General features: G+C 44.1%; 2 protein-coding genes across 2 annotated transcripts; both read right to left on the reverse strand.

Annotated features, from left to right (window-relative positions):
• Positions 1-1,313: 1,313 nt before the first annotated feature.
• Positions 1,314-3,740, reverse strand: LOC134050012 (UDP-N-acetylglucosamine transferase subunit ALG13 homolog). The gene is made up of 4 exons (XM_062502810.1): positions 3,608-3,740; positions 3,023-3,194; positions 2,697-2,835; positions 1,314-1,445 (listed from the first exon to the last, which is right to left on the reverse strand). Exons 1-4 carry the CDS (start codon positions 3,686-3,688, stop codon positions 1,334-1,336), a joined length of 504 nt encoding a protein of 167 aa, XP_062358794.1. The 5' UTR covers positions 3,689-3,740; the 3' UTR covers positions 1,314-1,333.
• A 17,449-nt stretch (positions 3,741-21,189) lies between these two features.
• Positions 21,190-21,465, reverse strand: SERTM2 (serine rich and transmembrane domain containing 2). The gene has a single exon (XM_062502817.1). It carries the CDS (start codon positions 21,463-21,465, stop codon positions 21,190-21,192), a length of 276 nt encoding a protein of 91 aa, XP_062358801.1.
• Positions 21,466-21,827: the final 362 nt, after the last annotated feature.

The raw sequence follows: 21,827 nt of genomic DNA on the forward strand, positions 1-21,827 counted from the left end.
TTCCCTCCGCACTCCCGTGCTGGAGGCGGGTTGTTAGCAGTGGACATGAAATGACTCCATAGAAATCGTTAAGGGAGTGAAAAATCTTAGTTGCTCCTAATCAAGTATTTGGGGCAAACTTTGGCGGATTGGCAAAACTGACCCTTGCACAACTGTGCGATCTGATTTATTCCACCTGTAGCCCTTTGTGCTTGATTTGAATGCCTCTGTGTGCATTTAATTTCCTCGTGAAAATTGTACTTAGACCTCAGATCGGCCAATACACGAGTTTCATTTTCTCGTTTTAAACAACAAAAGCAACCCCTTCCCCTCCCCAAACGAATAATGTCCTTCTAGGGAGGGCAATTAGCATCCGTTATGCACTTCTAAAGTTCTAGAGCATTAGAAGCCCAAGAACATGCATGAATATTATAAAGTTTAAGTCCCCTTGGGTTTTCAATAGTTTTCAATTTCAGTACTTTAAATGGGAAGTAAAAAATCCCAGAATGGCTTGGGTTTGCAGGGACCCTAAAGTTCATCAGGTTTTACCCTCCCTGCCACGGGCAGGGACAAATTCCACTATCCCAGGTTGCTCCAAGCCCTGTCCAGCCTGGCCTTGGACACTTCCAGGGATCCAGGGGCAGCCACAGCTACTCTGGGCACCCTGTGCCAGGGCCTCCCCATCCTCACAGGGGAGGATTTGTTCCTTCCATATAATCTAAATAGGAAACTGTGTGCAGAAGTCTAAACTGGTGGGTTATGATGGGCTAACACCATGGAAAAGGAGCCACAGTATTGCCAAGCCCATTCCTGTCCTGTTTGACTTTGTGGTGAATCACCCAAACCCAGAGCAGCAGTTTGGCAGCAGGTTTGCAGCTCGTGGTGACTTTTTTCACCGGGATTTACCATATGCCTTTTTCCATGTGAGGTTTAAACCTCTCACTTTAAAGCTGTCTTTTCATTGCTTTTGTAAACACATGAAACAAGAGCTGAAGACATCAACAAAGATAATTTATTTCCACCTGTACTTGGCAGAAATGGTCAAGAGGCCACTATGCATGTGCCATGCCTGTAAACACATAGCTTAGCTTGTCCTCATCACTGGAATTACCATCCCAGTGCAGCTTTTGTGATATAAATGTGTCAGTCCATGCAACCAGACAGCTCATACTCCCTCCTTATTGGCATTGTACTTTTTAAAGCATGAAGCTGAATGAGTTTGGCATTAAATTGGAAGCCATTTAATATCAATTAATATTAAATGATATTTTCTTTGAGTGTTAGGCCTAGTTGGCAGATCTTAAGAGTAGGAGATGAGACATTTTATTCCAACTTTTTTATTTCTCTGTTTTATTTATTGCAACCCAAAAACTTTATCCAAGAATGAAGCAAACTTTTCTGGCTGTCCAGGAGGAAAAGGTTTCAAAGCTGGCAAGTCCATTGACTGCAGTGTCTCCACAAGAGTGCTGTAAAAACAAAAAGCAAAAATTAAAACTGGATCCATCCCATAGGAATTTTTTACACTATTTTCTTTCTATTCATCCATACATAATTCTTTAGCATGGAAATATGAAATAAGGATATGTATGGAAAGGAAGAGAATGCACAGAGCTGCAGGCCCCAGCCAGCACTAGCTCGTAGGCAGCACTGCTCAGAACACACTCCATCAGCTTTCAGAGACAACTTTTAAACTTTTTAATCTTCTGTGGTTGCAATGCTGGGAGACTGAACAGGATCTGAGGCTCTTCTCTATAAACCATAGGAGGAAATCCATCCTATCTGAACACATGGCAGAATTCTCCCCTGATCACAGAGACAGAAAGAACAGCTACATCAGTCTGTTACTTGCTATTATCAGGCTGCAAATGTAATGCTTGGCACTGCCCAACATAAAAAAAATAAAAATTCCAAAGCTGACAGAAGCACCAAGATAATGAGTTTAAGAAACTTGCTCAATGTAAATGAATGCCAGGCCTGATCTGTTCAGAAAGCTCTTCTGAAACATTAAATTCTGCTTGCAGGGTGAAGGAACAAGATGCAGACTAAGTAATGGGAGTTACATTTTCTCCGCCTTCAGTTTAAAAGTAATCTGTTATTTTTAGAGTGGAATCAATCACAAGTAAAGAGAAAATAGTAAAATACAGACAAAACCAGGAGAATAAACCCAACAATCATTAGGATGAACTCTAAAAAAAAAAGGAGCCAGGGGTTTTGGTGATGGTGGGATTTTTTCATGTGTTGTTTGCTTGCAGGGTGGGTTTTTTTTCGTGTGTTTTTTGTTTATTTGTTTGGTTTGGGTTTTTCTCCTGAAGTGACAGGCAGCAGATCTGTGAAACTCCTTGTCACAGGGTATGGGTGGATTCAGGAAGTTTGTTAAGAGGGCAGCCTGGGTAAGTACTTGAGAAAGGGGTACTTAAAGTTACTAACCAGATAATATCTGGTTTATGAATCCCCCTGAATCCAAGTGTTTTTCTTCTTTTAATCTAAATACATGTACATTCAGATGGAAAAAAAAAATAATTAGAAGAGGCCATAGTCAAAAGGCTTGGTAAGTGTGGTAAATTATAATACCTAGTGTTAGTCTATTCTCTCTGGAAATGTAATATCCAGATGGAGATTACAGAGAAGGATGTGCATTTCCTTGTTACATTCTCAGTTCTGCAACCACATGGACTGAATGTTCTTGTCCAGTGGGACCAGCCACAGCAGCTCCATACCTGCAGTTACAGTAGAGGACATAGCCATCTCTGTGGAGCTGTCTGGCCAGCTCAAGCTGATGGTTGTCCATCAGCTTGTCATTTATTACCACTATTAGGGGTTTTCCTTTCTCTAGAGTCTCCAGGCAGCTACCAGCACCTAAGAGGGGAACAGAAAACATGGTGAGAGATTAAATACCTCCCTATTTGTTGCTGAAAACAGGGGAGCCTCTTGAACAACCCAACTCTAGCTGTGGATCTCAGCATTCCCAGCCAGCCCGCCCCTGAGCCGGCAAGCCTTCATCCCACCGACCTCCCTGAGCCCCAGGGAGCAGCCGGGGCTGTACCTGCGTGGCTGATGACCAGGTCTGCGCCCTGCAGGTCCTCAGCCAGCGAGTCCTTGAAGCGGAACACTTCCACGGCCACGGCCGAGCTGCTGCTGCTGCTGGGCTGCGGCTGGGGCAGCGAGCCCCGGCCCACCTGCAGCACCAGCTTCTGGTACCCGCGGCTCTGCAGCGCCTGCGGGCACAGGAGGGACGAATGGAGGCGATAACAGGGAGATAACGGGGGTGGGGAGGGGGGATGATGGGGAGATGCCGGGTGGGGGTGGAGAAGAGAGGGATGATGACGAGTGGGAGAAGGAAGAGGATGAGGCGGGCGCAGAGAAGGTGTGTGAGGGCTGTGCCCAGCTCCCGACTACCCCTGCCCGGGAACCGCTGCCCCCTCCCTATCTCACACAGACCGTCCCTCCCCTTCCTCCACCAACACTCCACGCTTCTCCCCGCGGGAGCCCCCGAGCCGCTCCGGGCCCCTCACACAGCCGGCACCACCGCCACAGGGAGGCCGGGGCAGCTTCGGCGCGCAGGCGTCAGCCCCGGGAGGGCAGGCCCGGCCCGGAGCCGCCGGCCGTGCCGGTGTCTCTGCCGGCTGACCTGCAGCGCGGGCGGTGAGCGGGCGGTGGCGATCAGCTCGTCGAAGCTGGTGGTGCCCACGGTCACGAACACGGATTTCATGGCCGCCACACGGCCCGGCCCGGCCCGGCCCGGCCCGGCACAGCACGGCCCGGCCGCGGGGCCGCCAGGGGGCGCCGCGCGCTAGCTCAGCGCTCCCGAAATGGCGGCCGGGCTGAGGGGAGGGACAGGGAGGGCGGGAACGCCTCCTTCCCTCACGGGCCCGGCCCACCTGTCCCCGTCGCTGCCTGTCCCCTTCTTTTCCCCGCCCGTTTCAGCGAAGGAGGTGCCGCTGCCCCGGGGGTTTGCTCGCACGCTGCCGCACCTGGCCGCTCTAATGAGCGCGCTGTCCGGCAGCGTTCAGAGCGGATAGCCAACGCTGTTTCAGATTTTTCGGACTTTCAAGGAAGAGAAGTAAAAAAGAAATAAACTTGGAAGAGGGATTCAGAAAGTTTTGGCGTCCACGTGTTATTTCAGCTCTGGGGAGCCACATAATTCACGGCCAGCCTGTCTGGATGTGTTCAGAAGTGCCATTGCCAGAGCCGGGCCAGGGCCGCCTTCCCTCTACACACTTGACATCGGCCCAAGCCTCCCACAGCGCTTGTTGGGAGAGGAACGCTAAAACTTCTATCCCAAAATTACGAATATTAAGTATCTTAACACAGTGTTGTTCATTCATGAGTAAGAATGACCCCTGAACAGTTGCCCAAACCGATCTGGCAGTTTTGTTCCTTAATAGTAAGTGTAACACAGTGCTACAAAGGTAAACCGAAGTTAGGCATCTAAATCTATTTATTCCCGAATTAAATTCAACAGATGAGGTCACAGCTATATACACATTTGTGTATACAGAGTGCTGGAAGAAAGATGCAGCCGCCTTGTGGATACCTCTGATTGCCATGTTAATGCCTTGTTCACAATGCTCAATAGACCCCTGTTGTTTTCATTTAGCATAATGAGCCACGCTGAAATGTATTTAATTTTTGATTAAAGCAAGTAGTGCTGACGGCAAGCACTGTCTGGAGGAAAAATACAGTGGAACAAAACAATATTGGTGTCCTGAGTGCACAGGGACTTAGTGGCTCTGCCCAGCCTCATCCAGCTCTTGCTGTTGTCTCTTAGGAAAAGGAATCTGGGAGCTGAGGGTGGCCACAGCATGGGCCAGGTAAAGACCTCACCAGCAATGGTCTGTCAGTAACAGGTCCAGTGACCATCCAGCAAAGACATGGACACAGTGTCAGTGCAGGAAACCCAAACAACAGTTCAGGAATAGAATTAGCAGCAAAGACACCCACAAGTCACCTCTGTCACTCCGGTATGAGAAGGACAGGGCTAGGTGGATCCAGAGGAGAGGCCACAAAGAGGATCAGGGGCTGGAACACATCTCCTGGGAAGACAGGCTGGGAGAGCCCAGGGCATTCATCCTGGAGAAGACTCCAGAGAGACCTTAAAATCCCCTCCAGTGCTTGAAGGTCTTCAGGAGAGCTGGAGAGGGACTTTGGACCAGGGTCTGGAGTGACAGGAAAGGGGAAAGGCTTTAAACTGAAAAAGGGCAGATTTAGACTGGAGATCAGGAAGGAATTCTTCCCTCTGAGGGTGGTGAGGCCCTGGCATAGGATGCCCAGAGCAGCTGTGGCTGCCTCATCCCTGGAGGTGTCCAAGACCAGGTTGGATGGGATTTGGAGCAACCTGGGATAGTGGAAGGTGTCCCTGACCATGGCAGAGAGTTAAAACCAGATGAACTTTAGGTCCCTGCCAACCCAAACTATTTTATGATTCTATTTAAATGCCACGGTTAAATAAAGTCCCTGTCCAAGAGTGTGAGTGGAAGCCCCAGCTAGCTGAGACTGCTCTGGGCAATTAGGACCTATTAGTGCAGTCAGGGCCCTGACAGCTGTTGGACAAGAAGGTAGACTTCGGATGAAAGGGAAATGTTAATTTTTCAAGTGTTGGAGGTGAGGTTCAGCACCTGCTAAAGGACAGGATAGTTAAATGTTAGGGGTTTTAATTGTTTATTTTCCCCCTGTGTCACTGTAAGTCAGTGTCCTCTTCAGCTTGCACTTCCATCTTCATGCTGTATAGGGGTTAGAAGAAAAAATATTCACATGTAAAATTGCAGTGACTTAAATCTGTGTTGGAGTTTTCACTGGAGGATACATCCCACTTGCACATTGAATCAGGCTTGTTAGGGTGATTTTAAACGGAAGAGAAAAGGGAAAACCATCCATTAAGGCATTCAATTTCACACTAATTTGTACCTGCTGTTTTAATTAGAATTTGCGTAGGACATAAGTAGAATTTTGCCCATGAGTGCTTATGCTGTGGTCTGTGAGAACTACAGATCACTCTCAAAATGAGGTACTTGGAGCTGATCCTGTGCAGTTTTAAGGCAGGTGGAGGTCATGTAATCCAGGCTTGGTGTTGTGCCTTGTTTCATTGCTGCCTCTGCCCTGTGTTTCTACAGATAAACCACACAGTGATCCCTGTCACAGGACTGACCTGACAGTGACTTGTCTGCAGTCAGATCAGCTCACTGAGCTGCACAAGCAGCACTACCAGCACAAGGGAGGTGGCAGAGCTGTGGTACCTTGGATTTAGTCTGTTTTAAACACTGGGGGATTGCACCTCTGTTCACCCCTTTGTTGTCATAAACTGCAGGCATGTTCTCTGAGCCTTGTGGCTCAGGCAGCTTTTGGGGCAAACCTCGTGTGAACCTAGCCCTGCCTGGGCTGGGCAGTCTCTCTTTGCAGTGCCAATTGTCTCTCTCCAATCTGTATGTGTGGTATTATTAGGGACAGTCCAGAAATAGGGGCTCAATCTGACATAATGTGGTCCTGGACCTCTGGGAGCAGCTAGGAAAGAGCTGAAATGGAAGACAGGTTCTTGTGAGAGCTTGCTCCCATCTGTGCTTTATAGGACATAATTTATATTCTGATATTTTCTTCCTATGACAACATCTGGGCAAGAAAGTGAAGATGTCATGAGTGCAAGCTGTTGTTTATTTCTCTTTTTCCTTTTTTTCTTTTTTTTTTCTTTTTTTTTTTTTTTTGGGGGGGGGGGGAGAGGAATGACATATCCCTCCCCTCTTCTCCTTAGCTGGTATTTGAAATGTTTCTGGATGGCTCAGTTTTGAGCATTGTCACTTTGTATTCAGTTCAGCTTGCCACAATTTGCCCAGAAAGCTCTATAATTATACTATTCAAGAGTAAGAAAGTGCATGAAAATAATCTAGTCAGCTCACATCTTTGTTTCTGAAAACTACATCCTGCCTTTAGTTTGCTTTTGAAGTCTAAAGGTTGACCCACAACTGTGGATATAAAACTCTGATGACCCCTGAAATGCATGGACCACAGTGTGTCAAATAATGAATCATTAAAAAATACACCAACAGGAAGGCAGGAAACCTGTATGAGTCTACAAACTCTGATTTTCTTTGAAGGAAAAAAAGCCAGTGACTGGATAGCTACTGACTTTTCCTTACCCTTGTATTTTGTGCACAGATTGATTCTCCATGTGGCTTGTCATATAATGCTGCAGTGGATGGCATGAGGCACAGGAGAGCAATTAGACTTCGCCACACTAAATTTGTTATATTTCAGTACTTTTTCTATGTTTATAGATGTGCAAAAAAAAGAGATAGTCCTACTTCTCTTTCCGATTGGCTTTATATAAATTTGAACTGAAAAAATGTTTGCTTCCTTTTACTCTCATTGAGATGTAGTGCTGTAACTATGAGGGTTGATATTTTTGTTACTGTGGGGAGCTTTGAAAATCAGATAGAGGATCTTTTGGGGAATAATTCCTTCATATTACCGTGATTTGGAGATGCTTGGCCTGGGAAAATAAGAGTAGAATTTGTCAGGCATATGTCAATAGTATACTTTGAAATATTCCATCCCATTTCTACGTCCTTTGGATTGTCTCTTTGTGAGTTTGGTATTTAGCAGCTGGATTGACAGGTGGATACACAAAGGCTCAGACTGACAGGGAGATGTTGGATCACCTCCTCAGAGCTGACTGGCAGAAGACAGACACCAAAGCCCACGGAGGAACTCTTCTGACTAAATATCTCACGTGTGGAGTGGAAGAGGAGGCTGTGTCTTAGCCAGAATGGGTGTCCACCATCTGACAAGTCTCCTGGATTTCTCTGAATTTTGCCACATTTGATGGTGTGTCTTGAAGCCCCTGGTTGTGGAATTGTGGAATCATAGTTTTTAAGGCCTTACATTTCTGAAGAGGAGACAAAACCACTCAGTGAACTCTTAAGGCCCTGAGGACGCAAACAATGTTTGTTAAGGATCTACAACTATGTATCTCTTTGTTACTCCCGTTTTGCTTTGTCTTTAAACAATGTAATGATTCATTGTGACCTGAGCTTCTGGAAGCCCAGAGTTTACTCATTTATGAAAATAAAGTACTTTTTTGCTCTCACATGAAACAGGAGGGCATCTTTACGCTGGGATACAGCACATGCTGTGTTCCTGTCCTTGTTACAGGGACTGTGGCTCGGCTGATTTGTACCAGCCCTGGAGCTGGATCCTTACTGATGCTCGAGGCCTCTGCTAATTTTGTCATAAATGAAATGCTCGCCTTAAAGAACCAGAAAATGGGCTTTGTATCAAACAAAATGCCTCAAAGCTGGCTAATTTTCAGTAGTGTTTGGGTTACTGGGAGATTAAAGGAGGTAATTTGGAGAGCGCTGGCGAAGCAGGCCAGCGTGCAGAGGTAGGAGGGAGTCTGAGGTCTGCTGCAAGGAGCATTATCCTGGCTGTGTGGTGATGTCTCCTGGCAACTGGTCCCCTCAGCTCCCCCGAGATGCTCCACTTGTCACAGCCTGGTACTGCTCCTTGCTGCCTGTGGAAAACACTCGCCACCGTTCCTGCCTGCTGGCCACCAGCAAACACCTCCACAGCAGTCCACCATGCCAGCACCCTGCCGCTTCGTGTTCCTGCATAATCCCTCTGACAACCAAATCTATTAAAAATTCGTTTTTATCCAGGCAAATCAGTCTCCCTGAAATCAATTGAGCTTTGTTCTCTGAGGGCAGCTTGTGCTGGTGCAAATATAATCAAATCCTGAGGTGCCTTGCATGCATTTTTACAAGCACTGAGATGGAATTCATGTTTCAATTATTCTTTTTGATGTGCATTTTTGAAGGAAATTAGAATATTATGGTCAAGTAAACCAACAGTTTTAGATCTTTAGGAAGGAGTTCCACGTAAACTAAATTCCTTTCCCCAGACAGTCCCAATTATGCAAGTACATACAAATATCTCTGTTTGCCATGCAGCATAAAAATAGGTAAGGAGGTGAACCCGGTGTAAACTCAGACTAAATTTCACTTCTGTCCATTTGCCTGCAGTTCTCCAAAAGCTGGCTCGAGACAGCAGCAGTTTATGAACTCTGGGAATTGTTCTCCAGAAGTATTCAGGGACTCCTCAGTCAGCCCACTGATGAAGTAAATGGATTTTGGAAATATGTAGACTTGCTGAATATGCTCTGCAATTAATGAAAAGCTGCTCTAATTCTGCCAGACGAGCAAAGGGGTATTGGGCAGATGTGAGCAGTGGTGTTTATACCAGGAGAGGGCAGCTTGCCTTGGCTGCAGTGAGGGCACCCAGCCTGCAGGCTCTGTTTTGCTCCATCTTTCCTGCACAACATTAACATCTTCCCATTTACAATGCCTGTTTTTAATTACCAAGCTGCCTCTCAGAACCAAAGTGAAACAGTGAAAGCATTTGAGGTTCACTTCCCAGCCGATCAACAGCCACAGCCAACACAGACCAGCTCAAGGTCTGAAATGCAGTGATGTTTCATGGACTGAACCTGCCTGTGTGCAGCCAGTCTTGTTCAGATGAGCTGTGCCCTCTGCATCATCCCCTGCTGCTTTGCAACAGCACTAGAGGTGCTAAAAGCAGTGACAGTCATGATTCAGTTCTCTCTGCTCTTTGTGCTAACAAGATGATAGCTTATTATTTACAAGCAGTCCAGTTTCCATTAGACATTAGGGATCACAGCAGCTACAAGATACTCAACAAAACCACTGAGCTCAGTTTGGAGATTCTTTGACAGCTCTGGGCCACCAGAGCTATTTTGTGTGCATGATATACAGTGTATTCTGAGAAGAATCAATAGCAGAAACATCTTGGCATGCATTTCCTGTTTATGGCCTTCTTTTTATCAGTCACCAGAAATGCTAGGAATGTTTTATGCAGAGGCAAACCAGGAGGTTAATGGTATGCAGCAAGTGTCACAAAGATGGAAAATCGTGGCTCTTATTTTTAAATGTTTTAAGGATATATGCAGAGAGACATGTAAGAGAGATCTAAAGTCATATTTACACCTGTTTTTTGAGTGTGTGTGCATGTGTACTTTACAAATAAATCCTCTTATTTAGATATCAGCATATACTGATGAATCTTCTTCCAGGATTTCTTGTGTCATAATTCTAGGATAACATTAAGCTGTTTAAAATAAATCATCATTCTACAACTTGCTGGGAAATATTGGACCAGATTCATCCCAGTATGACTGAATTGGCTTAGATCTGAATCAAGAGTTAGGTGTTACATTTGGGAGAGCCAATATTACTGCAGGCACTAATGTCAAAACAAGAATATTTTTCATTATCTTGCCTCTAGAGAAAGCTTCTGAGCTCAGATTAGTCCTGTTTGCTTCACCCTTTTGCACACTTGTGCATGGCCACCTGTTCTTTCATCCACAGTAATCCTGCCTTTCCCTTTCCCTTTCCCTTTCCCTTTCCCTTTCCCTTTCCCTTTCCCTTTCCCTTTCCCTTTCCCATTTCCCTTTCCCTTTCCCTTTCCTTTCTCAAACCAAAGCTGTTCAGCTGCTGAATGTTTGTGTTCATTGAGTGAGTTTTTGTGTACCAATGTTTCCTGTTACAAAACACTGTTCTTGTCACTGTGCCATCTTAAAATGATGATTCATGGTTAAATCTGTCCAAATGAAGGACCTTGGTTTTGATTTTTTTATTTGTAAGGGTATCACAGATTGGGCTGAGGATAGACTGCAGCCCTAAATCTGTCCAAAAATGGGGTGAAGCACGGCAGATGTACAGACAGGTCAGCTTTCTGTGCCTTGCTAGGAAGGTGGAACTATTAAAGCTGAAAAAATCTCCCCACTTCACAGCACAGATCCAGGTTTAATCCTTTTGGTAATGGCTCTGAGGTTTCAGTGGGTGTGGGCAGCTGGCCATCAGAAATTGGACTGAGGACCATTGCTGGCTGCTGGACCACCATGGTGTAGAACAGCATCAGGTTGCTGTCAGGCAGTGCTGAACTTGACTCAATGCCTTTGCCATGAAGCAAATGATGTTCCTTTCCTGTCCCTTATTGAAGGGATGGAATTGCCTGGCAGCATCCACACTCATATGTTGATACTTCCAGCATAACTAGGAAAATAAATTAATTTTTCCAAAGGTAATAAGCTTGATATTATAGAAGTGACTCATGCCTAAGATCAAAAGGAAATGTCTTCTGAAGGAGTGTCCCATGTCCATCCAGGGCCGTAGATTTCTGTCATAGGCAGAATCATTCCCTTTGGTTTCTCTGAACCTGGGATTTTATTATTAATTTTGTGAGGCACTGACTTGGTGAGGATTCAGGTAAAATTCTCATTAATTCTGAGATTGGTGTTACACAAGGTACTGCTGGAATATAGTGAGGATTCAGGTAAAATTCTCATTAATTCTGAGATTGGTGTTACACAAGGTACTGCTGGAATATAGTGCTCCCTTAACTGTTTTCTGTTTATGAACCACCTACCCCAAGGTGCTAATTAGCTGGAGGAGCTGCATGTACACAGCACTGGTTTGTTCCTCTGTAAAAATACATTTGAGGTTGACGTGACTTGGCTTAATTGGGAACATCCTGTGTTTTCTGAAATCAGCAAGGTAACAGCAAAAATTTGTGAGACTGGTATTTTTCACCTAAAAACTAATTATATCTATTTGGTTAATTCTTAGTAACAACCATCCTCATTAAGGGTTTGTTAGAGGCAATAATCACATTTAATTTTTTTTTTTCTCTTCCACAAAATCTGGCCACATCTTGTTTGCACTCAATAAGATCTGTTCTTGGGGGTTGGTACCTTTGTTCTGTGGTTGTCATCAGCTGTTTTCTCATCCCAGGTGCTGTGCAGGCTGGAAGAGATTCTTTTGTGTGCCTTACTTTGACATGCAAATATCATTTGTGCCATTCCAGGTGTTTCTGTTCTGACTTCAAGGATGCCTGAACAAACACAGGGCAAAGTATGGCTGGTTGTAATCTGTGGTTTCAGAGATTAGGTAATGTAGAAGCCTTAAACTCTCAAACTCTTAAATAAATAAACTGACCTTAAGTTTTATTTTGCTCAGAGGAAGAAGGTTCACGTCAGACTCAGATGAAAGTCTTGAAGATATTTGTGGGTTCTAGATAATAATGATACATCAGTTTTAAATTGAACTCTGTGTTTCAGAAGTGGCTGCAATAGGAGGAACCAGCATGATCTCCATGGGTTTATGTAACAAAAGTGAACACCAATTACAGTGCATTTTTTCCACTGGGACTTAGTCCATCATTTTGTCTAATTATGGTATGAATCCCAGAATGGAGAAACCCTTCTTCTATAAAGAACTAATTCCCCTTAGAAATGCTAAAAAGCTTAAAGAACTCCAATTATAATGAATTTTGCAATGGCTAAAGGGAGCCTGTGCCAGGCACAGAAGAAAAAAAAATTAGAAACTAAACAAAAAGCCCAGAAAAACATGAAGGACTAGCCTGGGAGACAAAGAAGGAATGTATAATAGTTTGTATAAACTCCTCTTATACTTTATCTAGGCTTGTACTAAATAAAATGACTAATCTGTGAAATCTATGAAATGCCTGTCAATTGATTGCTGATGGATTTATTGACATAAAATCAAGGAATATTGTTGGATCAGAGAAACTTGGCAAGGAAAAGGCTGAAAACACGTTCTGCACCATTAAGAAATTCTGAGACAATGAGACCAGTAGCTCTGTCACCAGGCATGTTACATTCCAGAATGGTTTGTTTGTGGTCAAGAAGGGAAGAAACTCTGATTTCCTCACTCACAGCCCTATTCTTCCACCTGAGTTCCAGCTTTGATTTGATTGGATTTCTGCAGATCTGAGCTACTTACACTGAGCTGCGAAGTTCTGCTGAGGATTGTTCAAAAGACTGCTGAGTGACAAAAAAGTCAGCAGAGAGGAGAGCTGCAAGACTTCTTTGGCATTAGGGAGAATGAGAATGACAAAGATTCAAGGATTAGGCTGTGGTCACTCAGGGATGAAAACTCCACATGCATGTATTTTATTTTGCCTGATGTTCTCTTACGCGTTTAAAACCAGCAGTATTAAATAAAGAGGCAATGTTTAATATTGAAATTGCCTTCCCCAGTTGTCTGGTGAAATTGAATCCAAACCCTTATTTTCCTTTAATAGAATGCAATATATTTTCATACTTCAGAACACTGAATGAAAGATCTTTCACTTACAAGAAAGAATAAGCAGCCTTCCCCAGAGCAAGACTGCATTTATTTACAGATTGGTCTGCTAAAAAAACCCAAACCAAATGATGATTACTGCTGCAAGATGATACCTTGGGAAGTGAAAACCTGATACAACTGGATCTAATCACTTGAGGGAGTGACAACAGCTCTCAAGGCTTCCTGGCTGTAGAGATCTTTGTCATGTTTGTCTTTCCTTCAAAGAAACCATTGAGAGAATTTATACACTCAGAAAGACAAAATCTCTGTTAGACAACACCTTGCAACTCTCAGATCTTCCTGCTTCAGTAACACTCAACTCAAACCACATAGTAGCAGTCCGGGGGGAGCTGGTTGTTTTCTCCTTATTTTACCTTTAAATTGCATTCAAAGATTTTATCTAGATAATTCCTTGCTATCAGTTTCCTGTGCTCTTCTGTGAGTGGTTGTCACAGTGATGTGCCAAGGTAAATGGAAGGAGCAGACAAGGAGTGTGCTGAGACAAACAGGGCACAGCCAAGCTGTGTTTGCTGTACCTGGCCTCGCTGGAAGGGTCTTTTGCTTGTCCAAAAAAGATTTTCAAAGCAGGTCGTACTGAGAAAGAAGCAGATTCATGGTCTGTCTGCACTCCCAAGTCCTAGGCTGGCAGTACAGCTTGGACTCCTGCATTTGGTTTGGCTTTTTGGTTTTGGTTTCTGCCTGCTGTGAGGGAGGTCACATTGCTCTGAAGTGAGAAATGACTGGTGGTTTTGTCTGATGTGTCCTAACGTGTGTTTTTACTTTCTGTGAACATCACTGGCACTTTGCTGTGATTCATTGCTGTGATTTACTGTGTGCCTGCTGGGTTTGGGTTCAGCTGGATGGTGAGGAAAACAGTGTAACAGTAGGAGAAAGCTGCATCCATCCACAGCAGACCTTCCTTGGCCTTGCACACCTCTTGTATGGATTAATATTCTCTGTGTCATGGGCACTTGTGTGCCTGCCTAAACTGGACACTGACCTAAAATTTTCATGGCAAGTATCTCACTCTGTCCCCTGCTCTGGAGGTGTGAATAATTCTTGAGTTCTCAAGTTTCCTCGGGAGGATAAAAAGAAAAAAAAGGCGACAATGCTGAACCAATCAGTATTCATAAGATGGAAAGGCTTATCTGAGCTTTTAAGTGGCAGAAGTGACACCAAATGTAAAGGTGTTGTCTACAAGCTTTATGTCTGAACTGTGACTTGCTCATGGATATGGAAAGCAGCTTTCTAGAGAAAGGCCTTCAAGACATTCCACTGCCTCAAAGTGTGATAAACTGTTCCTAATCTCTTTGTAATTGCTGTTGTCCACCATGGGCCTTAAAAGCACTGAATTTCCACAAAAGGAGTTTCCTTTTGGGGATGTTTTAAGAATTCAAAGCCAGCAAAATTCATTGAAAAAATAGAAATAGAACAAAATCTCACCTAGGTTAGATATACACTCAGTCTGTCAGCATTTATTTTCCAAACTGCTTTGCAGCAAATTATTATTCATCTGAGCAGTGTGAGTGGAGGGAAGCAGGTCAGCAGAACAATGATGTATCTGTAGTAAATTGATGGATAGTTACCAGCAAAAGTCAAACAAAGGAAAAGCAGCCTCAGCACTCTGATCCCAGGGGTTTCTTCCTGAGAAGCTTGCAGAAGTGCATATGGAGAATACTGCTGTGCTGTGGTTGTCTGTTACTCATCCCTTCAGTATTGGTCATGCTCTGAAACAATAAACAGCTTGGAAATTGGGCACAGCATTACTCCAAACCAGGTACATTCAGGGTGCTTCCTGCTTTCCTCTGTTTTGTTGGACCCAGAAGATGGAGAAGGAGAAGGAGAAGGAGAAGGAGAAGGAGAAGGAGAAGGAGAAGGAGAAGGAGAAGGAGAAGGAGAAGGAGAAGGAGAAGGAGAAGGAGAAGGAGAAGGAGAAGGAGAAGGAGAAGGAGAAGGAGAAGGAGAAGGAGGAAAAGGAGAAGTCACATTTCTTCCCCTCTAGGTGCCAACATGAAGTGCAAACTTTGTGTGTGGTGTTCCCATCCTGACAGAGTCAATGCTGAAAGAGCTGTCTGGAGCTTTCCCAAGGTGTGAAAGCTCCAAAAATCTGAAATGTGAAATGAAAAATTTGTGAACAGCAAACCCATTTTGGTTCTGCAGTGACGAGCCGTAAGATTTGCCACTGAGTCTACTGCAGCAACCTCACCCCAGCCCAGATTTGAGCTTCCTGGGGCATTATGTGTTGGTCATGCCACAGCAACTTGGACAGGTCCCTATCACCTAAAGATTATGGAGCAACATTACAAAAAGTGCTGCATGTTAACTTCTGGGAGCATGAATTAGTTTGAATTAGGATTGCTAAGGGATGAGGAGTCAACTGAAAACACCCAAAGACACAATTCGGAAGAATTTTGAAGAATGGGAAGCTGGAGGATGCCAAAGCCTGTGGTACACACAAATCCAGCTCATGGCTCTGTGTTGTCCTGTAAAGAGTTTCCCAGTGCAGCACTTGCTTGCCCACATAGTTCAAATGGCAGCCCAGGGCTAGTTTGCTTCCAGATCTCCCCTGCATTGTAAGGAAAAACTTCTTTGCCTGTTTGGTCACACATGGGAGGCACACAGAAATATCCCAGACAGGTCCTACTTGATCCTTCAGCATTGTTGGTAGGGATGTGTTGGTGTTTTTGTTTATTTTTTTTCCCATAAAATTACATAAATAAACTTGATCCGGTAGCTATTGTGGTGCCAGTGTTTGAGGACTGGAAGAGGAACTCTCTTCAGGAGAACAGCCCAGCTTAAGAAAGATAAATTTCTTGCTTGCAGAGAAGAACAGATTTCAAGCATCAAAGAATGTTGCTGAGCTCTCATTTGGCTTTCAGGTGCCTTTTGTTGTCTTGTAATTGATTTTTATTAAATGGTACTGTGAGAATAGGACTAAGGCCACGAAGAGAGAATTAATGCAGAGACAGTCAGCTTAGGAAGTCTGTGGCTATTAGCTTGATCAAATTATACTTTGAAAATGGGTTAATAAATCTAGAGGAGAAAGAAGGGAGGAGAAGGTCTTTTGAATTATTCATCATTTGTTTGACAAGTTTACATAGCCATGAAATGCAGGTGGGAGTATAAAGAGTGGGTTATTTATTAATTACATACGAATTGCACAGACCTTTTTCTCCTGCAGCCAGATCTGCTTTCACAACTTAGCTTTGAATACAGCTGCACAAATTATTTTTGCCTTCATCTGAAGAAATTCCAAGTACCTTTGCAAAATCCAATCCATCAAAACTCAAATCCAGTTTATTTTTTTTTACTCTTAACATCAGCCATCTTAGATGATACTTTATTCTTGATACTTAAAGGACTGTGGAGGAAATGTTCATATATCACATTCTGGAGAGCAAGTGTGCAAGAAACCAAATTATCAGTGTGGGTTTTTTAGGCTTTATTTTGATATCTGTGCCCACAGAAGGAACACCAGGAATTGAAAACTGCTCTTACTCTTGCTAGAACTTCACAACCTTCTGAAAAAGCCTGAGGAAGGTGAAGATCTGAGAGGGCTGTGTGGGGTAAAGTTTTTTGGCAGATGGAATGCATAACATGCAGCTCCTTTTTGTGAACAAATGTGAAATCTGTGTCTGAACCAAAACTGAAAATACCTTCCCCAGTCCACAAATATTTTTTCTTTGTAGTCTTTTTTTGAGCCCACTTCAAAGATCCAGCAGACTTCGCCATCTCTAGCTTTATTTTTCTACCAAAATGTCAACATTTGAGTCTGTAGCTCATGTACCAACACAATACTGTTCGGGGTTTCCCCTTTCCAGATATATCTGCATCTGAACTTTTAGTCATGAATGTCATTGTGCAACTGCCCATTTTTTGCAGGACACATGAATAAACTGTGAACAGACTTCCTATCCATACCTGGATTAAGCTGAAGTGTAGACACAACACAAAGATGTATCTTCTTTGAAAAGAGGTACAACCATTCCACAATTTCACCTCACTTGCTGCCTAAGCTGTAGCACAGCAGGTGACTTGTGGCATTACCTGCCAGCAGAGGAATTGTCTGCATGTCTCCTGCTCTCCAGCCTGCCCTAAAGCTGGAGCTGTCTGCACTTCCCTCACGAGCAGTCACCTCAGCAGTGTCTGCAGGTTAAGGATATGGAAGGATATATAAGTTCCTAGTGAGGACAAGCCACACATCTAAGTTTTCATTAATGCTGTCAGTTAAATAGATAGATGACTTCGCATAATTTTTGGGTTTGGGACATTTTTTTTTTATTTGTCAAGTAAAATCAAAAAAGATCCTATGGGAAGAATCAAGGATCAGGGTTGATCCTCTGCTGACTTATGCTGTTTGCAAAATCAAGTTTTCTCTGCAGCTCTGAGAGGATTTGAAAATATTTATGTTTATTCTGACATGGAGAAGGAACATATTCTACATATCAACCCTTTTTGCTCGATGTTACTACAGAAAGTTCATGCTTGTGGATGGAAATCACGTGGATGAGATTACTCAAGGACTAATCCTCTATGGTTTGGGGAGTCCCAGCATACTCCTGACAGTTCCCAGACTAAGAGTCCTGGGAGATTTGGGAGCATTGGTGGTTTTTTTGGTGAGAAGAGGCTCTCTCTGGCCTCACAACCCCACCAGGGGTGGTGATGCTCGGGCATTTTCTGCTCCTTCAGAACAGGAGGCTGCCTTCCCCTGCAGGCAGGGCATGGAGGAGGTGAGGAATTTACTCCATACTCAATTTGTTTCCAGTGTCTGAAGGGAGTAAGGATGGGGTAAACTGTGCTGCTTCAAGTAACACTCGCACAGACTGGTAGAGGTATTTTTTTTTTTTTTTTTGCCAGGACACTCCCTGTGGCCAGCAGTTGGTTTGGAACAGTGGCACCACCTGAGCCTTTTTGTGAGCTGATCCTTCAGATCCATGGGTGGGAATGTACAGAGCAGTCAGTGACTCACCATTGGTAGCACTGTGCCTCTTTATTTTTGTAAAAACCCCCATTTTCTATAGCAGATGGACAAGTGGGAAGGGAACAGCCTGCAGGAGGGGAAGGGTTTGGCTGTGAGACCTGCTGTGCTCCAGGATGCAGCAAAACTGTGCAAAAGTTCCAGTAACTACTTCTTAAAGCCAAAGAATACCAAACTCCACTGGAGGCCACTCACCAAACACATCCCAGCATCTTTTCCCAGACAAATCCCTCAGGTCTGGGACACTGCAAATGATAATGAAAAGAGGGGAAAGACATTCTTTTATTTCTCAAGGGGAAAGGTTTTAAAATATACTGGTGTTGCACAGACAAATGGGGCACCCTGAGTGCCACTGGAGGGTAGATGTGTCAAGTGGGACACAGACTTGATGTGAAATGGAGCTTTAGAAAGGAAAACTTGTCATTTTTGTGTGAGAAGATAGGGCTGCCTTCCATAAGAGTACTATATAAAAATATTCAGTCTGCCTAAAGATACCATCTGATATATAAAGAGATTACTCATTTATTTAAAGGATAGTTGCTGAATAAGTTTTGAAGTGTTGTGAGATTCTTCTGAACTAACATTCCTTAGTGTGATGGAAAGAAACTTGGTCCTGACCTGTACCTCAGGGGCCATTTTGGCTGAGGTCAGAGCACTCAGAATTTGATACTGTCATTTTCCATCAGTAGGTCTGATATTTTATGTCAATAAAAGTCTGTCAATAAAAGCTGAGTCTGTCCTGCAGACTCTTGGGTACAAGGCTTTTCTGCAGATAGTTGTGCTGGGAAGCTAACATGGTTTAGTTGCTGATTTAGTGTGTTAGAACATTTCTGGTCTAGGCAAGTCGTAGCTTTTGAATGGAGAAATTTTCCAGGGTAAGTCAGATGTTGAGCCTGGGCTAGGCTGCCTCATGATGGCTCAATGAATGACACATACCAAACCAATTTGAGCCATGTAGATTTTTGTTAATTTAAAATGTCATTGACTAACTCAGTAGCCATCTGTCTTAGTTGGATTAATATCCTGATCATCACACAAAATTTTGGCTGTTGTGCAGTACTGAGAGTCCAGGAGTCAATCTTCAGAGGCGGTGTGAAGCCACCTGGTGTTGTCCCCACAGAGGATAACCTGCATCCTGCCATTTTTCCAGGGAAACACAGCCAAGCATGGCATGAAGAGACACTGCTGAGAGTGGTTTTTTTTTGCTGTATTCCCTCACACAATCACTGTTCTGATTCACTGTCCCAAGCCAGGTCGGAAGGGGCTTGGAGCAACCTGGGATAGTGGAAGGAGTCCTTGCCCATGGAAGGGGGTAGAACAAGATGATCTTTAACATCCTTTCTAACCCAAACCATTCTGGGATTCTGTGATTCACAGATGTCGGGGTTAATGAAGTAAAAAGGAATTATTCAGTATAAGGAAGCAATTTTTAAATGGTTTTGTACTCAATACATCAGTGAGAAGTAGCACTAGTCCTGCCCATGGATCCAGTGTATCCAGTGGGGGTGTTATTGTCATTCTGCATCCCCCCTGCCCACCATTTGTAAAAGCCCAGATATTCCCAGTCCAAACAGCTTGCCCAGGCCTTTACAGGTAAGCAAAAAACCTGCTGTACACAGAGCATTTGAAGAAAAAATTCATGCTGCTATCACAGGTTCATCTGACAGTGTCTTCTCTAATTTTGCACTGGGTTTCTGTGAGGACTTTACATTTTCCAAGCCCTTGGAGAGAGGAGAATTGGCAAAGAAGAGTGTATGTACATGTGGAAAACATCCAGGGGATTTTATTGCTGAACTAGACTGTAATAAAATGGATAAGCTGTAAAATACCTGCCCTTTAGAGATGAGGCTGAAACAATTCACTGAAGGTTTTTCTGTGAGAGGCAGTGGCTCTCTCAGGAATGATTTGCCATATTTGGTTCCATCTTTTCCATCCACAGAAGCAAAGCCCACCTCTGTACATCACTCACAGGACTGGGCCAGATTGTTGTTCCATAAATTCAAATCAACATTTCTTTCCCCCATGAGATTCCATCAGGATATTTGAATCCAGTCGTATCTTTCAGTGCTCAGTGAGTTTATTTTCCATCTGCATCTTCCTTATTAATCTGTGTCCAAAGCTGTTCCCATTCCTTATTACAGTGCCAGGCCCAGGCATTTCCTCAGCTTTCTTTGGAGGAAAACAAATGCAAAAAACTTTGGAAGAACTCATCTGTCTTTGAAGGAAGAAAACCCAATATGGATATGAGAGAACATGTTATTATGAACTTGAGTCTGTTGGGAGAGCAATGTCAATTGGGCTCTCAAAACTTACATTGCATTTTAATTACTGAGTGAAAATGGGGAGCCTAAAAGGCATAAAAGGTTTGTGTTCAGCTCAGTTAATGTAAGGAGGACTAAGGAAGAGGTAGAGTGTCTTTTAAGGTTTTTTTAATCTCATTTCCTGTTGCTTCTTTTTATTTTAAACGTTGCTTAAATTTTGGCTTTATTCTCTTTCCTCTTTAAAGCTCTGTCTCTTTTTGATGTCTGGTGTGCAACTATTCACTAAATGGGTTCTAATGCAAGGAAGATGCAGTTCAAGAAGGTGATGAAACATTTCTGTATTTGTGAAACACCATTGTTTAATTGCTGTTCAAGTGAAAAAAAGAGAACAACTTAATGTTTTCCTTCTTGAATGGAAGAAATGCCTGAGAATTTTCGAGCTGCTGACAATTTCTGTGTGGGCCCCGTGTGGGTTCTTCCCACTTTCACCACTTAAACTCTGTTGATTCAGACAGAGAGGTCAGCAAAACTCCAGGACACACTCCGCTGTGTTCCTCTGGGTTTTTGGCTGTCATTAACGTGGCTTTTCCCATTTTCTGCAAGGTTTTCAGAGGGCTGTGAGCCTTCCCTGACAGCAGCAGGTTTCTGCAATGTCGATTTTATGGAGGCTGCTGCGCACGTGCTGCCTGCGGTGCCAACAGCCTGTGACACTCTCCAGATGCTGCTGAGGGCTGTGGGGCTCAACAGGCAGCCAGAGCTTCTTTCCACCACCTTTTGCTGAACAAAACACCTTTCCCAAGCACTCTTTGCTGTGGGATCCCTAAGTGGTGGGGATCCTGCTGTGCATTTCCACGTCTGTGAACTGCTGCGCGTTCTCGGTGCTCTCTGGGGAGGTGATGGGGGACACAGCGTGCTTCAGGCGCAGCAGCATGGAGAAAAGCAGGATCAGGAGGAGGGCCAGGAGGGTTAGGAACAGTCCCACGTACACATAGAGGCTGGAATATTTGTCTGCTGCTGTGTCTACTTCAGTAGCCAGAGTTGGAAGGTGGACGCGGCCAGTCAGGTTTCCGCGGAACTTGAAATAAATCTCAGTCATTGCTCTCTGTCAGCTGTGGTCCATTTTCCCTATTTACCTTCAGATCTCCTGTCTCACCAGACTCACAGAGGAGGTCAGGAGAGGAAACTTAGCACAGATGGCGTGATGGCTTCAGCGTGAGATGCTCCATCCTCTCGGTGTCAAGGCTGCTGCTCACACAGTTGAGCGAGGGACGAGCCTTTGCAAACCACTTTGCACGTTGCTGTCATAATGACAACGAGCATCACACTTGTGCTTTGCACTTCCTTCTGGCTTTTATTTCATCCTAAAAATACTTGGGGCTTCCTTTTGGTAGGTCACCTCCTTTGGGTAAAGCTTTGGTCGTTCTCTCAAGCTGAGCTGCGAAGGTTTGCGAAGGTTTG

This window comes from Cinclus cinclus, chromosome 15 (genome assembly GCF_963662255.1).
Source record: "Cinclus cinclus chromosome 15, bCinCin1.1, whole genome shotgun sequence".
NCBI lineage: Eukaryota > Metazoa > Chordata > Aves > Passeriformes > Cinclidae > Cinclus > Cinclus cinclus.